The following is a 19,546-nucleotide window of genomic DNA, read 5'->3' on the forward strand; positions in this document are numbered from 1 at the left end:
TTTCTGTTGGGAAGGGGCTGCCCCATTTGTGCTTCTCCAGGAGCAGGGGAATATCTAGGGCAGGAGAATCCCTGCAGGGCCTCTGAGGCTCCCTTTGTTTCTTCCTCTCTCCCAGGGCCCTGCAGCTTGTGGTGGCTTCTCGACTCCTCAGGAAGGATGAAAGAGACTGAATCTGTAAAGCTAGCGAGGATGGAAGGGGGAAGATGGACAGTTGACCTGGTCAGGTTGTCTCCTGCATCCCTCCTCACAGCCTCTGAGCGTTGCCTCCCAGGGACCTCCAAGAGATCTGGTGAGTCCCAGGGGAGGGGAGATGGGGACATGGATGGATGGGGCTGGAGAGGTACTGGGGCTTGCTCATTTTGGGGGTGGGATGAGGCAGGCAGGCGGATGGAGTTTGAGAAGATGGGGACCTTTTTGGGCTCCTCCACCTGCCTTCCAGCGCCTTTGACATCTCCGGGCAATTTGAGCCAGGAATACGTCACAGCTCCCCGGCCACCGCGATGTATTGGCGCCAGTACTGTGCTCTGAATGCCCTACCAATGTCAGAGAACTCGCTGATCCATCGCGCAGCACTAGAAGCCATGATTCTTTAAATTACCTGATCCTAATTTCAGGATTGACTGCAGATGGGGCCTCTGTGTTTCGCCTTTTACTTTTCTTTTAGGAATAACTTTTCCTTTTCTTTTAAAAACAAGGATCATATAGGACTAATATATGATACAAATATGTAGACTGAGTCTTCTTAGTCTTCTCATGTGATTCTCAAAACTAATAGAAGTAATTTGCAGGAATTTCTATAACATATGGTTCATCGTTAGTGGTCAGTGTATCAGTTCTGAGTTCATGAATTGGTTAAAATTGGGCGGGGGGAGGAGGAGAGATAGGAGAGAACAGAGCAACAGAACAAGTGACTGATCCATCGCGCAGCACTAGAAGCTGATCCTAAATTCTTAAATTACCTGATCCTAATTTCAGGATTGACTGCAGGTGGGGCCTCCGTGTGTTGCCCCATTATCTTTTCTTTTTGGAACAACTTTTTATTGCTTTTAAAAGCAAGGATTATAGGACCAATAAATGATACAAATGTATAGGCTCATTCTTCTCATGTCATTTGAATATCTCAAAACTTGCAGAATAAATTTGCAGGAATAACATGTCGTTCCTCGTTGGTGATCAGTATATGAGTACTGAGTTCATGAATTGGTATAAATTGAAACAAAAAAGGGTAAACAGCGGAGAACAGAAAACATTCAACTTCGCATAGCCGAATTCCTAGTCAAAAGCTCTTGTGGCCGTTGTGCTTAGATTAAGTGTGAGTAATAGTCATTTTCCATCTTATGTTACCAATTAAACTATCCTTATTTTTCGCTCTATCGGACGCACTTTTCCCCCTCCAGAAATGAAGAGGAAATGTTTGTGCGTCCTATGGAGCGAATGCAGGCTTTCGCTGAAGCCTGGAGGGCGATAGGGGTCGGTGCGCAGCGGGGGTTGGCGCTGCACACCCGGGCTTCAGGCTTCAGGCTGCTATCTGCAAGCCTTCGGAGCCTGGCGGGAACTCCCACCGCGATCAAAAGGCTTGTGGATAGCTGCCTGTTCTGGGGACGGAGGCTAAAAATGAAGCCAAGAGAGTTAGCGGGATCCATCCCGCTCGCTGTCTTTGCTTCTGCCAAAGCCGCCCGCAGCCTCTCCCGGCTGGAGAGTTTGCGTGCGACTAAAGAGGAAGCCAAGACAGCCAGCAGGATGGATCCTGCTTACTGTCTTGGTTTCTTTGCTCTTTGGGGCTGGGGGGGGGAATAAATTTTTTTCCTTTATTTCCCCCCTAAAGACTAAGTGCGCCCTATGGTCCGGTGCACCCTATGGAGCTAAAAATACGGTATACAGAGTTGGTCTCCTCATGAAAATGAGAGGAGAAATGAGAAGTGAAGTAAGAGATTTATTAAAAAGTTTAAATTTAGACCAAATTTAGATTGAGGCAACAGCTGGTGGGGAGTGTGCGGGTGAAGATGTTCCTGCTTGTTTCAGAGGAGGCACGGATGTTGCTGGATCCTGACAAGAGAGCTTTGCGTAAGGAAGTCAAGGAGGAGAATTGTGGGATCATGGACCCTCTCATTAAACATCAATTTTGAAATTCCATACATACCTCTATTTCGGGGTGGCCAACTTCCAAGAGACTGCGATCTACTCGCAGAATTAAAAACTGGGAGTGATCTACCCCTGTTTTTGAGGGGTTCAGGTCAAAGTTGTTGAGCTTTTATTAGCAACGCACCAAAGGAGCGCTGGGGGGAAACCAGCCTCCAGCCTCAGTTTGTAAGCTCTGTCTTCCATTCTCCAACAATGGAAGGAGGATCCGGGAGGGGGCCAGCGATGGACTGCGATTGACCAAAACCTTGCAGGGATCTACCAGTAGATAATGATCGACCTGTTGGACACCCCTTTTCTATTTGATGAACCTCCAGTATTTGGATGGAGACCAACAGCATCTGGGATTTTAACATCCACACCGTGAGCCCTGAATGGAGGGATATCAACGGTTTGTGAATATTCTTTGTCTGGTCATGCCTTTTGAAACAATGACCAGGATTGTCTGAACCACCCGGGCCTTCTTAAATGTGGGCTTGAGAGTTTTTAGGAAGTTGAAGTAACTTCTGTCAGGTTTGTCGTTTTGGCTTCTGTTTGCATTTGATTGACCAAAGAGATGACTGACCTTGCATATGGGGTGGATTCCAGGAATGAGCCAAATCAAATCTATCCCAGATAAAAGCCAAGCAATATGTCAGTTAATACCAGCCAACAAAGGCAGTGAAAACTATTGTAAGGCCTCACATCTAACTTCAGTCCTTCCTTTATCACAAGCATTCACTAACTTTGTTCAATGATGGATGTGAACCACGTCCCCTTCGCTCTGAGTGGGGTTGGGGTCCGGGGCAGCAATGCAGAGTTAGCACGACTTACCCTAACGTGGCAGTGCATTGCTGGGGGAGGGGTCAGGTGGTGGGTTTCTTCTTGAGGCGATAATTATATTTTCTCTTCATTGCAGTTGGTGATGAATGGGAAGGGAAGAACAAGGGGGACCACAACAGAATCCACATATCAGAGAAATCAAATAAATATTCAGAGTATGGAGAGAACATCGGCCAGAGCTCCCAGTCCACCTCCCATCAACGAAAGAGCTTCATTCGGAGGGATAGCCTCACTTCACATGAAAGAATTCACAGAGGAGAGAAATTGTATCACTGCAGAGAATGTGGAAAGAGCTTCAGTCGGAAGTATATTCTCACTTCCCATCAAAAAATTCATACGGGGGAGAAACCCTATCAGTGCTTTGAATGTGGAAAGAGCTTCAGTCACAGGCAGAATCTCACTTCCCATCAAAGAATTCATACCGGGGAGAAACCATATCAGTGCTTGGAATGTGGGAAGAGCTTCAGTCAGAGCAGCAGTCTCTCTTCCCATCAAAAACTTCATAAAGGAGAGAAACCCTTTCAGTGCTTGGAATGTGGAAAGAGCTTCAGTCGAAAGGACACTCTCACTTTTCATCAAAGAATTCATACAGGGGAGAAATTCTATCAGTGCTTGGAATGTGGCAAGAGCTTCAGCCACAGTCGGAGTCTCTATTCCCATCACAAAGTTCATACAGGAGAGAAACCACATCAGTGCTTGGAATGTGGAAAGAGCTTCAGTGAAAGCAGCAGTCTCACTTTGCATCATAGAATTCATACAGGGGAGAAACCATATCAGTGCTTTGAATGTGGGAAGAGCTTCAGTCAGAACAGCAATCTCGCTTCCCATCATAGAATTCATACAGGGGAGAAACCTTTTCAGTGCCTGAAATGTGGGAAGAGCTTCAGTAGGAGCACCCATCTCACTTCCCATCAAAGAATTCATTCAGGGGAGAAATCCTTTCAGTGCTTGGAATGTGGAAAAAGCTTCAGTCAGAGGGAGTGTCTCACTTCCCATCAAAGAATTCATACAGGGGAGAAACCATATCAGTGCTTGGAATGTGGAAAGAGCTTCCGTCAGAGCAGTAGTCTCACTTCCCATCAAAAAGTTCATACAGGAGAGAAACCACATCAGTGCTTGGAATGTGGAAAGAGCTTCAGCCACAGAAATAATCTCACTTCCCACCAAAGAATTCATAAAGGAGAGAAACCATACCAGTGCTTGGAATGTGGGAAGAGTTTCAGTCACAGAAATAATCTCACTTCCCACCAAAGAATCCATACAGGGGAGAAACCCTATCGGTGCTTTGAATGTGGAAAGAGCTTCAGTCACAGCTGCAGTCTCACTTCCCATCACAGAATTCACACCAGAGAGAAATCTTCTTAGTGTTTGGAATGTGGGAAGAGCTTCAGTCAGAGTGCCACTATCTTGGCCCACCAAATAATTCATACAGGGTTGAAAGCATATCAGCGCATGGAATGTAGATAAAATTTCCCTCGTAAAAAAGTCAATTCAAGAACTCACAGCAGGGTGAATAATAGATAGATTTGGAATCTAGTCCAACTCCCGCCAATGCAGAAATCTCATTTGAAGCATCCATGACAGATGGCCATCCAACTTCTTAAATACCTCCAATGAAGGAGAGTCCACCCCCTTCTGAGGGAGTTCCTTTTCACTACTGGCTCTTATTATCAAAAAGTTCCTCCTGATCTTTAGGAGACATCTTCTTTTGTGTTGCTTGAATCACCTCTTCAGATGCCTTCATGACCTTGAGAAGGACTTCTGTATGTCTGAGAATGTCCAGGGGATTGGACCATGCTCTATATTTGGGGGGAAACCCATGGAGAGGAGTCTGATATAGGGCTTAAGTCATCTAGGCATTGGTCAGATTGTCATAATTACAGACATACTTACTGGTTCGGATGGAAGTGATTCTTATTCAAGGGGAAGTGGTGACCCTGAGATTACAGGTGCTCTCACCAATATTGTCCAAACGTCCAGTAAAACTTTGACACAGCAGACCAATACCTGCTGAGGTCAATGTATTAGGAGGTTAGGTTTAGGGCCGTGTGGTATTGCTTCATTGTATGTGGGGTCCCTATAAAGGGAACTTCTTCCTCTAGGTGGGAGGGAGACTTGTCAATTTACCATCAGTTGAATGTAACATTTAAGTTAGATTGTTTTAAACGGATTTGCAGAACAAAACTCACAGTATGAAAGGGAGTTATTAGGCTCCAGGGTTAAAATATTATCTAAATGTTACTGGAGTGGGATACAAAGAATGAAATGATAAAATCATGAATGAGAAGCTGGGCCAGAGATGTAGGACAAAACATTGACTTTGCTTTATGGGAACAACTGTGGAAAGTAAATTTAAGGTTTGCATCTAGCTACATGCTAAGGGAAAATTTCATGAAGATGATGCATAGGAGTCAATCAAGATGATCCAGGGTCTGAAACCAAGCCTTATGAGGAGGGCTTGAAGGAACGGGGGTGGGGGGCTTATCTATTTCAAGTGAAGTTTGCCGAAATCTACGCTTGCGACATGGGCTGTCATACGTCTCCTGTGACATGACTGCGACAATGTCCGACGAAATAAGTTCAAACAAATAAGTATTCCATGCCTCTACTGTCCATTTTCCTCTCTCTTTCCAACCTAAAGCTATCGTTGCCTTTCCCGCTAATATCATAGCTTTGAAGGTAAACTGGTCACCTTTCTCTGTTGCCATGTTTCCAAGTATATCCATTGTCATGAAATCAAAATCTATTGAGAGCTTCACTTTAAAAATTTCATTAATAACGTTTAGGATTTCCCCCCAGAATTCCTTTACCTCTGGGGATTCCCTGTACATATGGGAAAACCATCCCTTGACTTATTCACAGTGCCAACAGCTAGAATTCAGTCCTGCTACCATATTAGCAAGCTGGGCTGGAGTTCTGTACCATTTTAGAAATAATTTTAATTTCAGCTCTCTAAATTTGCTTACTTTAATCTCATCTGTTCCTTTCATTATCCTTTCGACCTTTGCTTCGCTAACTTGTTCTTCCTTCCTCCACATCTTGGTTACCTATATTCTCTATTACTTCCTGCAATGACTTTAAGAAGAAGAAGAGTTTGGATTTGATATCCCGCTTTGTCACTACCCGAAGGAGTCTCAAAGCGGCTAACATTCTCCTTGCCTTCCTCCCCCACAACAAACACTCTGTGAGGTGAGTGGGGCTGAGAGACTTCAGAGAAGTATGACTAGCCGAAGGTCACCCAGCAGCTGCAAGTGGAGGAGTGGAGACGCGAACCCAGTTCACCAGATTACGAGACTACCGCTCTTAACCACTACACCACACTGGCTCTCCTTTAAGGACTCTCCTCTATACATACCTTTAACTATATGATATCCCAGATTTTCTTCAAAGTCTGGTATACCTGCTGTTGCAGCTTCTTTCTAGAAAATTTAATTATTACATTCCTGGGGGATTTTCTCCCCTTAGGCCCTCGGCAGCTATGGGCTCGTTCCACATCTTCTGCCTTCAAACTAACTCCTTGAGTACTACTACTAATTTATTATTTATACCCCGCCCATCTGGCTGGGTTTCCCCAGCCACTCTGGGCGGCTTCCAAGAAAACACTAAAATACAATAACCTATTAAATATTAAAAGCTTCCCTAAACAGGGCTGCCTTCAGATGTCTTCTAAAAGTTTGGTGGGTGCCACTACCGAGAAGGCCCTCTGCCTGGTTCACTGTTACTTGGCTTCTCATACTGAGGGAACCACCAGAAGGCCCTTGGCGCTGGACCTCAGTGTCCGGGCAGAACGATGGAGGTGGAGCATAGCCAGGTACTCAAAGTTTCTTCCAACTCTTTAGCCTGTATTTCTTCCGGAATTCCTCCCAGAATCATATTAGCTCTTCTCTGGGGGTCCGGCTATTCTGACCCCTGTTTAGATAGTGTAGTTACTTTTTTTTTTCCATTTTCCTGGGCTAGCTCTTTAGCTTGAATTGCTAATTGCTTCACTCCCTTAATTTTGACTCCTTCAAGCATTACAATATATAAATCCTAGTTAAAATATTTTTTAAAACTTCCACCACACGTCTCTTAGTTATCTTGCTCGCCTTTACATCTGTTCTTCAATCATTTCCCTTCCTTAGGTTCTTTCATAATCCGTCAAATCTTTATGTTCTCTATATTCTTCACAAGGTTAGTCTAAGCACAGCCAAACTTTCGTATTTGAGCTCTGCTTGTATAAATATTCATGTAAGCATTCCCATTGTTTCTGTATTATAGTTTTGGATTTATTCCTTATTAAATCCATCAATTTTGCTAACTCCAGGTACTCACATAGTTTACTTAACCAGTCCCCTTTTGTTGGGATATAATTTCCTTTCCAATGACTGGCTACCAACATTTTTGCTGCTGTTGTTGCATACAGAAAGATGTTAATTTTGTCTTTGGGGATATGCTTACTGAAGATTCCTAGTAAATATGTTTCTGCCCTCCTGATATATGATACTTTATCAATTTTTTAATCTCTTCATGGATCATCTCCCAAAATTTTCTGATCTCTGGACATGTCCACCACATATGCTATAGAGTGCCTTTCATTCTATTACATCTCCAGCATTTATTACTATTTGATCTATTTGTTTTTGCCAGTCTGTCTGGTGCCATATACCATCTGTGGTGCATCTTCATATAATTCTCTCTTAATGAATACTAAGCTGTAAAATTTATATTTTCCCCCCAAAACTTTTTCCAATCTTCAGAATCAATTGTATATCCTAAATCCCGTTCCCACTTTAGAATATTCTCTCCTTTGACTTCTTGATCTGGGAGGACTTTATCTAATAATCTATATATTTTAGAGAGTGTTTTTTGATTATTTTGTAAAACCTCTCTTTCTAATTTTGATATTTTATTTCCCAAATCCCCTACTTTTTGTTGGGTGTAGTGAAGGGTTAACCTTCTATGCCTCGAGCCTGAGAGGAGGCGATTACAAGGGAAGTAAGTCAGAACGTGAGGAAAGCAGCTTGGAATGCTGTGTACTGAGTGGAAATCGAAAGCGTTCAGTTAAGACGCTGCAAGGAGAGAGAGAAGATGCAGCTTAACACGGATGGATGTTGGAGATTGTAAATACGCTATTTTGTTCCAATAAAGAGATATTAGGACAGAAGAAACGTTTGGGACTGATTTACTGCTCTTTCGACACACGACCGCTGTGCAACTTTGCTAATTGCTTTACGACCTGCAGAGGCTCGCAGGGGAAGTGTGGCTGGGCGCCAAACAATAAAGCAATAATACTATTCAACAGTTTTTATATCTTTCTTGTATGCAGCCTTAAGTTGGAAATATTCTAACCAATTTATTCCCGGTATTTTGAGTTCTTCGTATTCTTTTAATTTGATACAGTGGTACTTCGGGTTACATACGCTTCAGGTTACATACGCTTTAGGTTACAGACTCCGCTAACCCAGAAATAGTGCTTCAGGTTAAGAACTTTGCTTCAGGATGAGAACAGAAATCGTGCTCCGGCGGTGTGGCAGCAGCAGGAGGCCCCATTAGCTAAAGTGGTGCTTCAGGTTAAGAACAGTTTCAGGTTAAGTACGGACCTCCGGAATGAATTAAGTACTTAACCTGATGTACCACTGTATTTTCATTCATTGCTTCTGCTAAATCTCTATAAGTTGGCCAGGCAATTATTTTTTTTTCATGTTGAGGTTGCCTCTATTAGAGAGGTCCACCTTGGAGTTCTTTCTATAATTCTCTCTTTTGTTCTCTCCCATACCTCAAATAGGGCCTTTTTCACAAGGCGGTTCATAAATCCTTTATGCAATTGTATTTTCCCATAGAATAAATATCCATGCCAACCCTGCATTTTTTCCCAGCCTTCTAGTTCGTAAAGTTCATTATCTTTTAGTAACATCCACTCTTTCATCCAACTCCAGCACGCTGCTTCAAAATATCTTCTTAAATCTGGGACTGCAAATGCCCCCGTTTCTTTTGGCCCCATCATTATTTGATTTTATTCTGGCTTTCTTCCCTTGCCATATAAAATTGGCAAGGTCTCTTTGCCAGCTTTTAAAATATTTTGTCCCAATTATTAATGGGATAATTTAAAATAAAAAGAGGACTATCTTTCTGTGTGAACGTAAACAATGATCCTTGGAGACTCTGGCAGAAGTTGAACAAACAAGAAAGATTATTTTACAGAAGAAAGTTGAAAAAAGCAAAGGATGTGTCAGGAGATAGATAATGTTCTTTCAGGAAACAGTAAACCTATTAATAAATTGTACTAAATTTAGTGTATGTTACAGGCTTCTAAACAAAGTAGTAAATGCACAGCTTTTTTAAAACTTCTGTTGCTTTTTTAAAGTTATTCCTCTTCGATGTTACAGGTGTCTAGAGAGGGTGGCCAATGCTGAGCTTATTTCCAGTTATTTCACTTCAGCTCCTTAACTTAGTTGTTGCAACTTAATATTTTGATTCTTAAGCAAGGTGGTACTTTCTGTCAGTTTCCACGCTCCTGAGGTACTTCTGACAGTATAGAAGACCCAGGGGGTCACCACACCCTTCATAACTGGTTTGGGATTCTTCTCTTTCTAGAAGATCTTTCCCTTCCTGACTGAAATGAGACCAAAGTAGACAGTATCCTCACAGCTTCTACTTCTACTACCGAAGCTGATGGAAGGCACTCTGGGCCGCCTGAGCCTCGAGAGACAGCAAAGGCTCCAGGAGTACCCCCAAGCTGTGAACCTGCTCCTTCGGAGGACATGTGACCCCGTGAAGAGCAGGTGGCTGAGGGAACCACCCACTAATAGTGCCTCGGTCTTATCTGGATTGAGCTTAAGTTTGTTGGCTCTCATTCAGTCTATTACCGAGGCAAGACACTGGTCCAGCACTTCCACTGTCTCACCTGCAGATGTAAAGGAGAAACAGAGCTGAGTGTCATCAGCGTACTGCTGACAACATACTCCAAACCTCCAGATAACCCCACCCAGCAGTTTCATGTAGATGTTTAACAACCTGGGGGATAGGCTTGAGCCCTGCGGAACCCCACATTGAAGGTTCCATGGGGCTGAAAATCACTCCCCATGTACCACCCTCTGGGAACGACCATCCAACTAGGACTGGAACCATCAAAAAGTCATGCCAAACTCTCCTAGTTCGGAGTGTCGCTCCAGAAGGATACCATGGTCGATGGTATCATAATGTCAGATATACAAAGAAGTAACAGAAAAGAAAAAAGAAAGAAAAAGAGAATCAACCTTTCAAAACATTTTTCCATAACCAACCGGACTTCCCGTCTCCCTCACCGTGCGTTCTTTACAATAAAAATATCAGCAAATTATAACCTTGTTTCGTGCGTTCTTTTGTTCTTTCAAATAATTATATTTTAAGTTTAAAATACTTATTATCAATTTACTCAAATGCAATATTATTTTAAACATTCATCCTTTCATTAATATAACTTAATTTCCGATACCCTCAAATCTTATTGCTGGAGCTAAATTTTCCAAATCATGCGAATTCTTAACATTCATATAACTTTTAAAATTTTTGTAAATAGTCCTTAATTTTTTTCCAATCCTCCTCCGTTGTTTCTTCTCAGCAGATGTGCCGACTTGAATAAAATAATAGGAGGGCCCAGGCAATCGCTGTCCAGCAGAATTGATCATATGATGCCGTGCACACACTCTATTTGAATGGCAGTGCCGGTTAACTTTGGGGGTGCCAGGACCCCACAAATATTTTATTGGCAAAGCCGATCAGCCCCTAGGAGTTGGCTCTTGTGTGTCAGAACCGCAAAGGGCTGGGCTGCAGATTCTTCCACCCGGATCTCTGCAACTGCTGAGAAGAGTTGAGTGCTGACCATTCCTGGCTCCCTGGAGCAGTCCTTGTTTCTGCTAATAAAGAGTTAGCTTTGCATGCTCTCTGTGATTTTTGCTGGATGGCTCTCTCTTAGTTCCTAGGATTCCATGAATCCAACCTCCCTGGAGGAAGGGGGTGCGGTGGGACTAGGACCCCCACCCCCCGCTTTACTTCAATCAGATACCTGAGCAGGAGGAAGACGCCAAGGCAGCTCTGGAGCCCCTCCAGGAAATTCTCTGCCAGCGCCCCCAACCGTCCCCTGGCAATGCTTGGCTGGACTTCCCTCCCCCACCCTCTTCCTCCCAGGCTAATGGATGAGATGATGCCACACACCCCTCACCATTTTAATGTCAATCAACTTTTTTTGGAAGGGGGACAATGGAACCGTGGCCCCTGGGAGTTGGCTCCTGTGCCTCTTTCTACCCGCTCCCTGGGGAGTCAACCCTGAGGGCCCTCTTTGCCGATGGGGACCCTCATCTGAAGGACAAGGGAGGTTGGGATTCGAATCCCCACGACGGGGTGAGCTACCGTTGTCCCAGCTTCTGCCAACCTAAGAGTTCAAAAACATACCAGTGCAAGTAGTTGTGGCATTTCTGTGCATTCTGGTTTGCACCAATGTACTGTACCCCGTTGTGGTTTAGTCCTGTGGGCCACGTGACCCGGAAAAGCTGTCTGGGGACAAACGCCAGCCCCCTCGGCCTGACAGCGGAGACGAGCACCCCAACCCCACAGTCGCCTTTGACTGGATGTAACCGTCCAGGGGTCCTTTACCTTTTGAATATCCCAGTGTTATTGTGCGTGGGGGGAGGGTAATCTCCTGGGGGGGGAGGGGCTTCATCCTGCCAGGCAAGCCCTGCAGGTGTTCGGTTCCCGCTTTGCAGCTGGATTGCATAGATCCGGGGCCCAGTAAGGGCCCTTTTTGGGGCACCCTCCCTTCCCCATCACTGCATCTTCATCTCTTTGTCCTCTCTGCCCATCCACCTCCCTTGCTTGCTCCTCCTGGAGTCTATTTCTGCAAGTCAGGCGGGGGTACCACCACCCCCCTATGATGGGGGGGCAGTTCTTCCCTGTTCAGTTCTTCCTGTACTGGATCCTCAGGGATCCTGCACCTCAGCCCACAAGGCCCCTTTTCTGCAAGGTGGTTCTTTGGCCACTTCTTCCCCGCCTCTGGTTTGCAGAAAGCTGCGAAATCTGCACATGCCCAGAGTACGGAGGATTTTCAAAACTGTGGTTATGTTTGGTGTGGGGAAGAAAGGGGGGGGAGCTGTTTGCGGACAAAGGTCCAGGGGTCCTTCACCTTCGCTTTCCTTTGGTGGGCATCGCATTGCAGTTTCCGCAAAGGGGCCCCTGGGGGTGCAGGGCAGGGGAGCATCTCTTGGCCCCCCAGGAAAAGAGAAATGCGGGTGGGGGGGGAGAGACTTCCAAGGAAACCCTGCAGGTCCCCAACTTCGCAGCCGGATCCCTCGTACCCTGCCTGTGGGTCCCAGGGAAGGCGATTCCAGGAAAGGCCCTTTAACATTCGATTATTTAGTCATTTCAAAGTTGGGATCCAGATGCACACGGCAGAATGGTACCCGGGAACCCCCCACCTCCCTCGGCGTCAGTCAGCCTAAGATGGGGGGGGGGGGCCTTGATGGAGAAGGGAGGGCAGAAGCAGGCAGGGAGAGGGAGGGAGGGAGGGGCGGTCTGGGCGCCCTCGGCTTGCCAAGGGTTAAAAGGAGCAGAGCGGGATTCCTAGAGAGGAGAGGAAGGGGAGGGCGGGGGAGGGCAAGGTCCTCCAGAGCAGAAGCCCCTCCCTGCCCAGTCCCTCCCTGCCAGCAAAGAGGAGGCTGCTTTGTTCTCTCTGCTTTGCAAAAACTTCCTCGGTGCCCCTCCTGGAATCCGGTGAGTCTCTTCTCTCTTCCCCCTTGGGGTGCAGCGGGGAGAAGGGGGTCCCAGGGCTGCAAGGGAGGAGGCAAGGGGCCCCCCGTCCAGCTCATGCAGGGGGGGGGGAAGACCCCCAAGTCAGGGAGCGGAGGGTCCAGCAGGTCTGCGACTCTGTTCTTCCTTTGGATCAAGATGCTGCCTTCCTTGTTGGGGGAGGAGTCCTTTTTGGGGCAACAAAAGGGGGGCATGCAAATAAGCCCCCTTCAGACTGAGGGGAAAGTCGCATCTCATAAGACAGAGAAGCATCCGAGGACTCCGAGGAAGGAGACGCCCTGTGGAGTGGGGAGATACAGCCCCCCCCAAGTGTGGAGACTGGAGGGGAGACCCTCTCCCACCATCTACCCAAATACAATTCCCAGAGTTCCCTGGCAAGAAGGGGGGATTGGTGACCACTCTGGGAATTGCAGTCTTTGGGCAGCAGGGCTGAAGCTGTCTCCTTGCACCTCTCAGGGTCCTGAACCAATTCTGGCTCCCAGGATTCTTGGGAGGGGTCACTAGGGCCGGGCGAGATCTGGTTTCCAACCTTGTTAAACATCTGCCCCCTCCCAGCTGAGCCAGTGCACAGACTGGCATGTGCCACTCTTGGGAGCAGGAGCTGCATCCAGCCTTGCTCAGCTCAATATTTTTAGGAAGACCAAGCCCCTCCTGCCCTGGCAAGGCACTGGGGTGAAGCTGCCACCGCCATCAAAATCCTGTGTGAATAATAATAATAACAATAACAATAATAACAATAATATTTACCTGCCACCCATCTGACTGTGTTTCCTCAGACACTCAGGGGAGCTTCCAGCACATAGAATATATACAGGGCTGCCTTCAGGTGTCTTCTAAAGGTTACATAGTTACTCATCTCCTTGACATCTGATGGGAGTGTGTTCCACAGGGAGGGCGCCACTACCAAGAAGGCCCTCAGCCTGCTTCCCTGCAACTTATCTTCTTTCACTGAGGGAACTACCAGAAGGCCCTTGGTGCTGGACCTCAGTGACCAGAGTTTGCAGGGAAGCAGTTGAAGAAGGAGCAAAAAGGGTTTTCTTGTGTGTGTGTGTTCTTGGTGGCTGATTAGCTGTTTTCCCTGTGTAAAGGTCAGAGGGGGCAGGGTTTCTGTTGAGGCAGGGGATTAGCTGTGGGAGGAGCTTATCAGAGTTTGCAGGGAAGCAGTTGAAGAAGGAGCAAAAAGGGTTTTCTTGTGTGTGTGTGTTTCTTGGTGGCTGATTAGCTGTTTTCCCTGTGTAAAGGTCAGAGGGGGCAGGGTTTCTGTTGAGGCAGGGGATTAGCTGTGGGAGGAGCTTATCAGAGTTTGCAGGGCAGCGGCGCGTGCCTAGCGGCGCGCGCAGTTAAATCCATCTTTTAGATTTAGGGGAGCTAGTCTCAAACGTTGTTAGGGGAGATCTAGGTGTTTTTTTTGTGTATTTGTCCTGTCTTCAAGCTTTTTATGATGGAGGACCTCTGTAGCCAACCCCAACGACACGATCTCAAGATGGAAGGGGAGGGAACAGCTGCAGTCGCCTGCGATTCCTGCGCAATGTTTGCCATCTTGCCAAAGGTTGCAGGCAGCTTTACCTGCAGCAATTGCATGTTGATTGCCCTCTTAAAAGACAAAGTCCAGCAACTGGAGGAACGTGTAGCTACGCTCCAAAGAATTAGAGAGCTGGAGCTCTTCTTGGAAGCAACAGAGCACACCGTCTCCACCAAGGAGGCGACAGGGGACTCCCCTGAGGAGTCTAGTTCACCAACACAGGAGCCAGATATATGGAGAAACGTGACTCAAAGAAGTAGGAGGCCCAGGGTTCACTCTGATTGCTTAGAAATACACAATCGCTTTGAGGTCCTCTCCCCTAGCATGGAAGACGAAGAGCAGACTCCATTTGAGGATCTCTCCCTCATTACAGTCGATCAGGTATATGAAGACGAGCAGCAAAGTCAGTCCTCAGGGAATGTGCAGGCGACCTTGGAACGGACAGCTCACGGAAGAACCCCAACCAAACCCAAGAGGAGGCGTGTAGTGGTGATAGGGGATTCCCTACTGAGGGGAACAGAAGCAGTGATCTGTGGGCCTGACAAGATGTCTCGGGAAGTGTGCTGTCTCCCCGGGGCTAAGATCCAAGATGTAACTGAACGACTGCAAGGAATCATAAAACCCACTGACAAATACCCCTTCCTCTTGGTTCATGTGGGAACCAATGACACTGCAAGCAATAGCCTCCAGAAGATCAAAAGAGACTACGAGGCTCTCGGCAGGAAATTGAAGCAACTAAATGCACAAATTGTCATCTCATCTGTCCTCCCAGTTGAACGACGTGGCCCAGGGAGAGAGGGGAAAATAGTGGAAGTGAACAGCTGGCTTCGCAAATGGTGTAAACAGGAACGGTTTGGATTCTTAGATCACGGACTGCAGTTTCTTGAAGATGGACTTCTGGCAAGTGATGGGCTGCACCTCACAACGGTTGGGAGAAATGTTTTTGCCAAAAATCTCAGAAACCTCATCAGGAGGGCTTTAAACTGACTAATGTGGGGGAGGGAGACAGTGCTCCTGAAGGTAGGAGTCTATCAATTAATGAAGATGATCATCCAAATGTCATAGACCAAATGGAGAAAACAGCACACGGACCTAGTGGTGGGAGGAAAAAATCCTTAAATAAGAGACACGGGGGAATGATTAATGGACTTCAATGTCTGTACACTAATGCGCAAAGCATGGGAAATAAACAAGATGAGCTTGAGCTCTTGGTACAGCAAACTAAATATGACATAATAGGCATCACTGAAACCTGGTGGGATAAGTCCCACGATTGGAATGTAATAATGGGGGGATACAATCTATTTCAGAGAAACAGACCAGACAAGAAAGGAGGAGGAGTGGCGTTATATGTCAGGGATGTGTATACCTGTGAAGAGATCCAAGATTTAGATCCTCAAAGCCAAAGTGAGAGTATTTGGGTCAAAATTAAGGGAGAGAAGAATAACAGAGACCTCATTGTGGGAGTTTACTATAGATCCCCAAGCCAAACGGAGGACATAGATGATGCCTTCCTGGAACAGATGGCCAAGCATGCAAAAGGAAGGGAGATAGTAGTAATGGGGGACTTCAATTACCCGGATATTTGTTGGACGTCAAACTCAGCCAAGAGCATAAGGTCAAACAGATTCCTCACTGGCCTTGCAGACAACTTCATTGTCCAGAAAGTGGGAGAAGCAACAAGAGGAACAGCCATTTTAGATCTGGTCCTAACCAATGTTGATGACCTGGTTAGTGGGGTAGAAGTGGAAGGATCATTAGGCGCGAGTGATCATGCTCTTCTGAAGTTTACTATACAGCGGAAAGGAGCAGCCAAGCATACTAGGACTCAATTTCTTGACTTTAAGAAAGCCGACTTCATAAAACTTAGGGAAGTGCTGGGTGAGATCCCATGGACAACAATACTAAAAGGAAAGGGAGTTCATGATGGCTGGGAGTTTGTTAAGAGGGAGATACTAAAAGCACAACGTCAGGCAATACCAATGAGACGGAAACATGGAAGGTGCCTAAAGAAGCCAGGGTGGCTATCTAAAGAACTTTTAACTGAATTAAGATTAAAAAAGGATGTGTACAAAAAATGGAAAAGGGGGGAAACCACCAAAGAGGAATTCAAACAAATAGCCAGCACGTGTAGACACAAAGTCAGAAAAGCTAAAGCACAGAATGAACTCAGGCTTGCTAGAGAGGTTAAAAGCAACAAAAAAGGCTTTTATGGGTATGTTCGTAGCAAAAGGAAGAACAAAGAAACAATGGGGTCACTCAGAGGAGAAGATGGTGAAATGCAAACAGGGGACACAGAAAGGGCTGAACTACTCAATGCCTTCTTTGCCTCAGTCTTCTCCGATAAAGAAAACAATGCCCGACCTGAAGAATTTGGAGCAAATGATTCAGCAAAGGAAACACAGCCCAGAATAACTAAGGAGATAGTACAAGAATATTTGGCAAGTTTAGATGTATTCAAGTCTCCAGGGCCAGATGAACTGCATCCAAGAGTATTAAAAGAACTGGCAGATGTGATCTCAGAACCACTGGCAGTCATCTTTGAGAATTCCTGGAGAACAGGCGAAGTCCCGGCAGACTGGAGGAGGGCAAATGTTGTCCCTATTTTCAAAAAGGGGAAAAGAGAGGACCCAAATAATTACCGCCCAGTCAGTCTGACATCAATAGCAGGGAAGATTCTGGAGCAGATCATTAAGCAAACAGTCTGTGAGCACCTACAAAGGAATGCTGTGATCACCAATAGTCAGCATGGATTTCTGAAAAATAAGTCATGTCAGACTAACCTGATCTCGTTTTTTGACAGAATTACAAGCCTGGTAGATGAAGGGAACGCAGTGGATGTAGCCTACCTTGATTTCAGCAAGGCATTTGACAAGGTGCCCCATGATATTCTTGTAAAGAAGCTGGTAAAATGCGGTCTTGACTATGCTACCACTCAGTGGATTTGTAACTGGCTGACTGACCGAACCCAAAGGGTGCTCATCAATGGTTCCTCTTCATCCTGGAGAAGAGTGACTAGTGGGGTGCCACAGGGTTCTGTCTTGGGCCCGGTCTTATTCAACATCTTTATCAACGACTTGGATGATGGACTCAAGGGCATCCTGATCAAATTTGCAGATGACACCAAACTGGGAGGGGTGGCTAACACCCCAGAGGACAGGATCACACTTCAAAATGACCTTGACAGATTAGAGAACTGGGCAAAAATAAACAAGATGAATTTTAACAGGGAGAAATGTAAAGTATTGCACTTAGGCAAAAAAAATGAAAGGCACAAATACAAGATGGGTGACACCTGGCTTGAGAGCAGTACATGTGAAAAGGATCTAGGAGTCTTGGTTGACCACAAACTTGACATGAGCCAACAGTGTGACGCGGCAGCTAAAAAAGCCAATGCAATTCTGGGCTGCATCAATAGGAGTATAGCATCTAGATCAAGGGAAGTAATAGTGCCACTGTATTCTGCTCTGGTCAGACCACACCTGGAGTACTGTGTCCAGTTCTGGGCACCACAATTCAAGAAGGACACTGACAAACTGGAACGTGTCCAGAGGAGGGCAACCAAAATGGTCAAAGGCCTGGAAACGATGCCTTATGAGGAACGGCTAAGGGAGCTGGGCATGTTTAGCCTGGAGAAGAGGAGGTTAAGGGGTGATATGATAGCCATGTTCAAATATATAAAAGGATGTCACATAGAGGAGGGAGAAAGGTTGTTTTCTGCTGCTCCAGAGAAGCGGACACGGAGCAATGGAGCCAAACTACAAGAAAGAAGATTCCACCTAAACATTAGGAAGAACTTCCTGACAGTAAGAGCTGTTCGACGGTGGAATTTGCTGCCAAGGAGTGTGGTGGAGTCTCCTACTTTGGAGGTCTTTAAGCAGAGGCTTGACAACCATATGTCAGGAGTGCTCTGATGGTGTTTCCTGCTTGGCAGGGGGTTGGACTCGATGGCCCTTGTGGTCTCTTCCAACTCCATGATTCTATGATTCTATGATTCTATGATTCTATGACCAGGCTGAACGATGGGGGTGGAGATGCTCCTTCGGGTATCCTGGGCCAAGGCCATTCAGGGCTTTAAAGGTCAGCACCAACACTTTCAAAGTAAATCCTTTAGGAGCGGTCTTACATGGTTCCAGCAGCAGTCACCAGTTTAGCCTCCACATTCTGCAGAACAATAAGTGAATGACACAGAAGTTGCTGCAGACTAAAGTTAGAAAAGCTTTAATTGCTACAAATGGTATAAGGAAACATGATATGGAATTAAGGGTAAAGATGGTGTTGACCTGGAGTGGTTACAGAATTTCTGGTCTCTCCCCGAGTGCCACGGGCCCTGCTCCAAAGAGAGCTTCTCTAAAGAAAGCACAACCAAAAATCACTCCATTTTGTGTGAGTAAAGAAAATGAGGAGGTGGCTAAGAAACAGCAGGAGCCAGATCCTATTCCCAACCTTCTAGGGTCTCTCTGCAGCTCTAATGAAGTGGGGTGAGGTTCAAACAGATTAAATTGGAACCACTGGAGATGTTTCAAATGGGGTTTTTGTTGGGAAGGGGCTGCCCCATTTGTGCTTCTCCAGGAGCAGGGGAATATCTAGGGCAGGAGAATCCTTGCAGGGCCTCTGAGGCTTCCTTTGCTTCTTCCTCTCTCCCAGGGCCCTGCAGCTTGTGGTGGCTCCTCGACTCCTCAGGAAGGATGAAAGAGACGGATCCTGCAAAGCTCGTAAGGATGGAAGGGGGAAGATGGACAGTTGACCTGGTCAGGTTGTCTCCTGCATCCCTCCTCACAGCCTCTGAGCGTTCCCTCCCAGGGACGTCCGAGAGATCTGGTGAGTCCCAGGGGAGGGGAGATGGGGACATGGATGGATGGGGCTGGAGAGGTACTGGGGCTTGCTCAACAAAATTCTAGCAGCAATTGTGGCATACAAAAACAGTCTAACATCTTTCTTGGGCAGTTCCAATCCTGTTATTCCAAGAGGAATGGCCTCTGGTTTCTTAATAAATGTATATTTCAACTTTTCCCCCAATTCATTATAAATGTTCTCCCAGAAGTCTTTCACCTTGGGGCAGGTCCACCACATATGATAAAAAGTACCTTCTTTTTCTTTACATTTCCAACATAAGTTATCACTATTGTGATATATCTTTGCAAATTTTACAGGAGTTAAGTACCATCTATACATCATTTTCATTATATTTTCCTTTAACACCGTACATGCAGTGAACTTGACCCCTTTCCTCCATAACCTCTCCCAATCTTCAAACATTATGTTGTGTTCCAAATCTCTTGCCCAGTCTATCATCACAGATTT

At 46.0% G+C, this 19,546-nt stretch overlaps 1 protein-coding gene across 1 annotated transcript; it reads left to right on the top strand.

The window, feature by feature from the left end:
• On the top strand, positions 1–5,891 carry LOC309527561 (uncharacterized protein; the record flags this gene model as incomplete). Its single annotated transcript, XM_082214388.1, has 3 exons — positions 1–289; positions 3,038–4,084; positions 5,824–5,891. The coding sequence occupies exons 1-3, from the start codon at positions 157–159 to the stop codon at positions 5,889–5,891; spliced, it is 1,248 nt and encodes a 415-aa protein (XP_082070514.1). The 5' UTR covers positions 1–156.
• Between the last annotated feature and the right edge of the window lie 13,655 nt (positions 5,892–19,546).

The sequence above is a fragment of the Podarcis vaucheri genome (genome assembly GCF_965113315.1).
Source record: "Podarcis vaucheri genome assembly, chromosome: 2".
Taxonomy (NCBI): Eukaryota; Metazoa; Chordata; class Lepidosauria; order Squamata; family Lacertidae; genus Podarcis; species Podarcis vaucheri.